General features: G+C 40.8%; 1 protein-coding gene across 1 annotated transcript in view; it reads right to left on the bottom strand.

The window, feature by feature from the left end:
• Positions 1-8,555, bottom strand: part of LOC106939606 (small G protein signaling modulator 2-like) — a 62,241-nt gene that overhangs the window by 14,689 nt on the left and 38,997 nt on the right. Inside the window, exons 2-4 of the mRNA XM_015022063.1 lie at positions 3,410-3,477; positions 1,604-1,752; positions 1,377-1,511 (exon numbers count right to left, since the gene is read on the bottom strand). Of these exons, the coding sequence (XP_014877549.1) occupies positions 1,377-1,511; positions 1,604-1,752; positions 3,410-3,477 (352 nt within the window). The remainder of the gene's footprint in view (positions 1-1,376; positions 1,512-1,603; positions 1,753-3,409; positions 3,478-8,555) is intronic.

Raw genomic sequence — 8,555 nt, forward strand, 5'->3', positions numbered from 1 at the left:
AGCTGTGTGGCTTTGTTAATAGTCTGTCCTAGAATGCGGTAAGATGTGCCCTTTTGTTTTTTGTTGAGCACCTGCCCCGTTAGTGGTCTTTGCACGGCCCTGTCCCTTAGGATTTGTTGCTGCACGTTTGCGCAGTGTGAAGGAAAGAGGAGACCAGCTGCACAGGCAGGCTGCGAAATGAGATGCAGGTGATCAGTTTGTGTGATCGGAAACAAGAGACCGTGATTGGCGATCACCGATCATACACTTTTTCACGGAAATCGGCTGATTATTATCAGTGGCCGATCAATCGGCACACCTCTATTAATAATACATTGGCTCTGATTATGGCATTATTTCAATAAGATCATTTAGAAATGATGGAAGACTTGGACCAATGCACAAATTCTTCTACAGCACCACACAAAGATTCTGAATAGGGTTAAGGTCTCTGTGGTGACAATTCTATGGTAAAATGATTTCTCATGCTCCTTCAACCGCTTTTGCACATCTTGAGCCACTAAGATTCTGGAATAATTATATTTTAATATGCCTATGCCACTAGAGAAGCTGATGGAATTACCAGGCTGTTCTGGATATTCAGCTAATGAGATGACTGGAGCACATTTTGTTGTGCTCCATTTTGTTAACTTTTTTTTTTAAACCACAGAATGTGTTTGGAACATAGTTTAAAAAATTAGGAGCTACTCACTGTAATCACAGTGAAAATAAGACGGCAATCCTCACCTGGAGTTCATATTTAGAAATTGTAAACATCTGTATGGAGACCAAGACTTTTTGCACATAAAACAAACAAACAAACAAACAAACAAAAAAACATGGCTCACTCTTGGCTGAGGAAGCTTTGCTAGACTGAGGAAGACATCACCCTCCAGTTGCAGAGGATCACTAAAGAAAACATGGTAACACTTTATCTGTGGGTGCATGCATAAGACTGACATGACACCATCATAAACATGACATAACACCTGTCATGAACATGAAAGAGTCTTTATGAATGTTTGACTGTTGTCATGCTGTGTAATTTGGTAAATAATGACACTTTTAATGCAAAGTTGTTTTAAAAGTTGCAATAAAAGTCCATTAAAAGTGCCATATCAGTCTTATGCATACCCCTTCAAATAAAGATTTAACTAAAACATTCAGAAAAACTACCAAAAGCACAGAAACTGTGCAGGGTTGAATACATCTGCATGGACCCATGTAGATCCCATGCAGCTCAATATGTAAAACATGTTTTCACAGTTTGTTTTGAAACACAATTTATTTTAATATAAGATGAGGTTTTTTTTTTTGGTCTATTTGATTTATTTGTCCCTCAGTGGAAAAAAAATATTTGTACCAACACCAAACTGATAGGTTTGGCAGAGTCGTACCGGTTGCACCAGGACGTTGTTTTTTCCGTACAGCAGGTGTGTTCTGGAGTTCTGATGAAGGGACTCCACATACTCTCTCGCAGATGCAGCAAACCTGTCTTCTGACATGCTCCCACTGGACTGCCTCTTACGGATCTGATAAAAGATGTTCACCCTTTATTTACAACAGGATGTCTCTCTAACAGCAAATATCCTCAGATTTGATCTAAATCCTCCTCCAGACTCACCCCCAGAGCTGGTCGACGGCCAGATGACACATCTAGGCTGCGGTGGGCCCCGTGGATACGGTGGCGCTGAACCAGCTCATTGGCTGATGGGTCCGTCCAGAAATGATCGGAAGTTTTCAGCTTAGTGTACTCCAGGGCACAGGGCCCCACTGCAGATACAGAATACAAGCAGAAAATGCACATAACAGGAATTTGTTCAGTTTAAACCTTCTAAAATATGGGAAGGGTGATCAGGAAATGTTCATTTCTCATTAAAGTAGTTGCATAACTTCATCACAAGAACAACTATGGGGTGCAGTTTGTAAAGTTACACGATAATAAATGTAATTAAGTATTTAGTTTGGAAAAAAATATCTAGTTTGAAAATTAAATGTTTAGTTTGGATATTAAATGTATAGTTTGGAAAATAAATATTTTGTCAGGACTCTGGATTTTTGGATTTGGTTTTGCTTTTGTATCTTATTTATCATTATTCTTTAGTTACCTTAGGTTCTGTTATTCTTGTATGCCTGAGTCTATGTCTAGCTTTCTTTAGTGATTGTAGTTAGATTAATTTTATTTAATTATTCTAGTTATTCCTTATATCATGCTCCCTGTAGTATTTCTAATAATGTTTATTTCTTAGTTATTTCATCACCCTAGGTTCAGTTATTCTTATATGTCTGATTTATGTATACCTTTCTTTCGTAGTTCCAGTTAAGTTATTAAGTCCTTCTAGCTTCCCCCTGTAGTGTTTCTAGCTTTTCTTATCTGGTTACTTTAGATTGAGTTCTGTTATGTCTGCATCCATACCCATCTTCCTTTAGGAAGATGGGTATGGATGCAGATACCCATACCCATCTTCCTTTAGGAAGATGGGTATGGGTATCCTAGTTAGGATATTTCTTAAGTCCTTCTAGCTTCCCCTCATAGTATTTCTAGTTTTCTTTCTTTTTTTTCTTTTTTTTTTACTTTAGGTTTAGTTAATCTTTTGGTCTGAATCTTTGTCCATCTTTCTTTAGTGATTTTAGTTAGGTTATTTCTTTGTTTTGATCTTCTAGTTATTCTAGCTCTATGTCCCTTAGTTCTTATTGTTGTTAGATCAGCCTTGTTTCTGTTTAGGTTTGTTTAAGTTTTTCCTTCATGTCTTTTTCTCTTCTAGCTTATCAGGTTTTTTTTTTTCGTATGATAAGTATTTTCAGCTCCCTTTTGTCTTCCGCAGTATATGTCCTTGGCTTCCCTGTGCCATCTTCTCCCCGCCCCTCATCTAGCTCCTGTGCCAACTACTCATACCTGCAATCAATCTTCTCATCTAGTTAGGTCCATTGTTCCGTTTGCTACCTCCCAGTATTTAAGCTCCTCTATCTCTCCTCTATCTCAGTCACAACTCACCAGCCTGCCTTGTTACCCCGCTCATCATTAGTCACCTGCCTCGTCTCTTCCTGTGACTTTGTTTTTGGATTTTGTTTTCATAGGTTCATATTTTTGTAAGTTTGATTCTTTGTTTTGCTTCTTCATTAAATCTTTAAATGAAACTCCATCATGTCACTCGCCTGCTGCTTTTGGGTCCACACCTCAACTACATCATGACATATTTACTCAGTTAAAAAAACTAAATATTTAATTTGGAGCAAAATATTTAGCTTGAAAATAAATATTTAGCTTGTGAACTAAACACTCAGTTTGGAACTATAATATTTATAAATGTATGAATTGCATGGTGAGAATATGACTGAAATATAAACACCCATTTTTTTCTGTGTGATCTTACAAATTTCATAAATAACTGCACACAAAATATGTGTTTTTCAAGCATTAGTTACTCACCAAGCAAGGCTGCTAAGATGGGCCCAAAGACTGGGTCATGCATTAGAGCTTCCCTTTCATAGTATTTACTGCAGAGATAAAATGAAATGAAAGGACCAGTGTTAGCGTGTGTTTTCTGTGTGAAGGGAAGATGTCCTGTAAAGGTACATGAATGATCGCTGGAACTGCAGGAGTTTTTAGAGACTTTGCTTTTACTTAAGTGTGAGCAAATGTAGAAAACTAACAGGCTCAACATGTTTATGAATATAGCTTTCAGATGGGAAAAAGGAAAGGTTAAAAAAGTATCTAACAAAAAGACTTATTTTATCTAAAATATGTTTGATGTAATATATGTTACATATGTTTGATGTAATACATACATAAAACCACAAGGTCTGCAGGGCAAAAAAATGACATCCTCCATTTCCCTGAATCTGATATTCTACTAAAACTATATATATATAACCAACATATTCAGATTTTTTTTTTTCAAAACTACTATATTATAAAACCTTGGGCTCAAAATTATGACTAAAAGAGAACACATGCTAAAGTGACAAATCAACTAAATCAGTCTTTGTTTTCCTTTTTGTTTATTGTTTTTTCTTTTTTTTTTTTTGCTACAAATATCTTTTTAAGGATCAAGCATTGTTTCTGACATTTTAGCTTTTGGTTTTGCTATGCAGTGTGTGCCTCTTATGTGCCATCAAGTTACCAAAACCTTCTGTTGTCCATGAACAAACAGTGCACACATTGTTTGTAGTGGTGAAATTTGTTAGCAGCTCTGGTTGTGGTTGTGGTTCTGGCGTTAAAATTAATTTACAAGTCCCTTATTGAATCCATCCAAATATGTAATATTTCCTCCTGTTACATTTTAACAACAATAAAACACACCATCACTGGATCAGGTCAAAGTTCATCTGTCTCAGCTGTACAATCCCTCTGTCATGATAGCTACTGATCACACAGAAGACTAATTACAGTGTAAAACCCAATGCTGCTTCTTACTAATAAGGAGTTAGTTATCTGTACTCATATCAGCTAAGAGTAACTTTTATAAATTGAGTTGAGTAGATCCAAAACTAACAGTTTGATTTTCTAAATCATTTACAATAAATAAACATATGCTTATCATTTATTTTGAGTATTGTTTCTTTGAACTGTTTTAAGTTGTGATGACTGACTCAGACCAAAGAAATAAACCCCCTCCTTTTTCTGACGTCATTACTGAGCTTTGCACACAATGCTGAGGTGTTTTCACTGGACTTGTTGGCTGTTGGCCTTTAGAGAAAAGTTTCAACAAAGAATTTTAGCAACTTTAGTGTGAAAATTACAATGTAGGTGTTTTTTCTTTAATTCTTCTAAATGCTTATATAGAACTTGAAGGTAAATTTATTGGGCTACCTCGCTGATTTGCAGAAAAATGGGCTATGCATGGAGCATACTAGCGCAGCTGCTGCCTAGTATTGCTTAAAGTCAGCCTAGATAAATTTAGAATACAGTATAGCAGTTGGTGGCTTATTTGGGGAAATAGTTAAATAACTTACTATTTCAAACCTACATAGCACACAACGTCACGGTAAAGTAGAGTTTAATAATTTTAACTACAGATTTTCTAGTCCAAATGTATAAACAGCGTGTGTGAACATAGATTTTTTTATTTAGGAACCGCTTGCATCTCCACTCCACCACGCACTGACTCTGCAGAATATTACTGTTAATGAGCGTGTTTACTCTGCCTTCACATGGTGGTGCAGTGCACATCCATCCATCCATCCACCCATTTTCTACACATTCATATCCCTAGTGGGGTCGTGAGGTTTGCTGGTGCCTATCTTCAGCTAACGTTCCGGGCAAGAGGCGGGGTACACCCTAGACAGGTTGCCAGTCTGTCGCAGGGCAACACCAAGACAGACAGGACAAACAACCATGCACACATACACCTAGGGAGAATTTAGATAAACCAATTAACCTGACAGTCATGTTTTTGGACTGTGGGAGAAGGCTGGAGTACCCGGAGAGAACCCATGCATGCACAGGGAGAACATGCAAACACCATGCAGAAGTCAAGTCAAGTCAAGTGTACTTTATTGTCAAAGATCTATGTAAAAGGGTTAATACAGAAGTTTGAAATTGCGTTTCACCAGTCTCCAACGTGCAGTTAAACTAAACATATAAACATATAAATAAGACATTGACAGTAACCCACCCACCCCCACACACACACCCTGCAATACACTGTGCAATAAGAAGACAATAGGGCAATAAGAAGAAGATATAGATGGACAATAAATACACAAACACACACACACAGTGCAATAAGAAGACTAACATACTGATGGACAATAATATACACAAAAATAAACACACACACATAGCAGCAGAATGCAATCAGTGGACATACAGGTAATGTGAGGTAATGCAGATGTTGTATGCAAGGTACAAAGAGCAAAGTGCAAGTGGTGTGTGAAAGAAATTTTTATGAAATGTTCTCCAGTGTCCTTGAAATGTTCATTTAGTTTACTTCCATGTGTTGATGAGTCTGATGGCTTGTGGAAAGAAGCTGTTTCCCAGTCTGCTTGTGCGACACCGCAAGCTGCAGTAGCGCTTCCTTGATGGTAGTAGGGAGAACAGTTTGTGTGCTGGGTGAATGGGGTCTCTCATTATGTTCATTGCTCTCTTGGAACAGTGTGAAGTGTATAGGTCCTGACTGGCTGGTCGAGGTGATCTGATGATCTTTTCTGCGGTCCTCACCATCATCTGGAGTGCCTTCTTGTCTATAGCTAGACAGCTGCCGTGCCAGACAGAGAGGCTGCTGGTCAAGATGTTTTCAATGGCATCCCTGTAGAAGGTGGTGAGAGCAGATGTGGGGAGGTTGGCTCTTCTTAGCCTCTGCAGGAAGTGGAGTCGTGTCTGAGCCTTTGTGACTAGGGAGGTGGTGTTTGTAGTCCATGTGAGGTTATCTGTGATGTGCACTCCAAGGAACTTTGTGCTTTTCACAGACTCCACAGCACTGCCATTGATGATGAGTGGGATGTGAGTTGTTTTTTCTTTCCTGAAGTCCACAGTTATTTCTTTTGTTTTGTTGACATTGAGTAGCAGATTGTTTCTCTCACACCAGTTGATGAGTTGATGTGCCTCCTCTCTGTACGCTGAGTCATCGTTGTCTCTGATGAGGCCCACCAATGTCGTGTCATCTGCGAATTTGATGATGTGATTCGTTTCAAATCTGGCACTGCAGTCGTGGGTCATCAGCGTGAACGGCAGGGGAGATAGCACACATCCTTGTGGCACCCCAGTTTTTATGATGCTGGTCACAGAGGAGTTGTTTCCAACTCTGACTGTCTGCAGTCTGTTAGAAAGGCCAGTAGCCAGTTGCATAGTGAAGTGCTGATGCCTATTGAAGTCAGCTTGTTCACCAGATGTTGGGGGATGACAGTGTTGAAGACAGAGCTGAAGTCAATGAACAGCAACCGTGCGTGACTGTTTTTATTCTCCAGATGAGCCAGGCAGAGGTGAAGTGCTGTTGCTATGGCGTCATCAGTGGAGCGTTTGGGGCAGTAGGCAAATTGATATGGATCCAGAGTAGGGAGTGTGGATGTTAAGTGGGTCTTTACCAGTCTTTCAAAGCACTTCATCAAGATCGTAGTGAGTGCTATAGGTCTGTAGTCGTTGAGTGATGATGCTGGTGACTTCTTGGGTAATGGTATGATGGTGGTGGCTTTGAAGCTTGGTGGTATGATGGCTTGGCTCGGAGAGATGTCGTAGATGTCTGTGAGGACGTCAGTGAGTGAGTCAGCACAGTCTCTGAGGTATGTTGTCTGGACCTGCAGCTTTCCTGGGGTTCACCTTGAGTAGGGTCCTCCTCAAGTTCACTGGGTCCAGTTGAAGTGTTGTGCTGTCTGGGTTGACTGGGGCTTTTGTAGGTGTTGTAGTGTTAATTTCTTCAAACCAGCTGAAAAAAGTGTTCAGTGAGTTGAGGAAGTCTGTGTTGTCCTCACACGGTAGGGGGGCTGGCTTGTAGTCTGTGACTGACTGGATGCCTTGCCGCAGGCGTCTTGGGTCTTTTGTGACTGTGAAGTGTGAGTTGATTTTTTGTCCATAAGCACGCTTGGCTGCTCTCACACCCTAGAGCAAGTTGGCCCTGGCTGACTTGAGGGCCTCCTTGTCTCCAGACCTGAAGGCAACTTTGTGTGCTCTCAGGAGCTCACGTACCTCCCTGGTGAACCAGGATTTTTCGTTTGCTCTCACTGTAATCTCCTTGGTGACCGTTACATCTTCCATTCATTTTGTTATGTATCCAGTTACTGAGTCTGTGTATTCAGTGAGGTTGACGTCCTGGTTGGTGGTGGCCGCGTCCCTGAAAACAGACCAGTCTGTGTGTTCAAAACAGTCCTGTAGTGCTGTTGTGGCGCCCTCTGGCCAGGCCCTGATCTGTTTCACAGTTGGTTTGCTTCTTGTCAACAGAGGTCTGTAGGCTGGAATTAGCATAACAGAGAGATGGTCTGATGAACCCAGGTGGGGGTGGGGAACTGCTCTGAAAGTCTGCCTGATGTTGGTGTAGACCTGGTCAAGTGTGTTCTCCCCTCTTGTTGCAAAGTTCACACACTTGTGGTAGTGTGGCATTACTGTTTTTAAATTGGCCTGATTAAAATCGCCAGCGGGGTGTGTGTTTTGTGATGTACTTACAGAGCGGTACAGAATGGAGAGTGCTTCCTTTGTGTTCGCGCTGGGGGGGATGTAAACAGCTGTGATGTTGACGGTATTGAATTCTCTCGGAAGGTAAAATGGGCGGCATTTGAGAGTTAAAAATTCAATGTTCTCTGAGCAGTGGCTAGCGATAACTGTAGCGTTTGTACACCAGTGGTTGTTGATGTAAATGCACACACCTCCTCCCCGAAATTTACTCATGCTGGCGTGGTTTCTGTCCGCACATAATGTTGTAAGCCCGGGGCCAGGAGTCAAACCCAGAACCTTCTTGCTGCAAGGCAACAGTGCTACCAACTGCGCCACTGTGCAGCCCACGCAGTGCACAGCACCTCTGTAAGAGCCATATGAATGAAATGAATGATTATTGAGGTGACGGGAGCGCATGCCTTTGACACTTAGGTGGTGGGTGTGTCTAGGTGGGCGTGGCTGTCACTGAAGGTATGAATGGGAGCCACAC

This window comes from Poecilia latipinna, unplaced genomic scaffold (assembly GCF_001443285.1).
Source record: "Poecilia latipinna isolate Pla-1442-1.1 unplaced genomic scaffold, P_latipinna-1.0 Scaffold2926, whole genome shotgun sequence".
Taxonomy (NCBI): domain Eukaryota; kingdom Metazoa; phylum Chordata; class Actinopteri; order Cyprinodontiformes; family Poeciliidae; genus Poecilia; species Poecilia latipinna.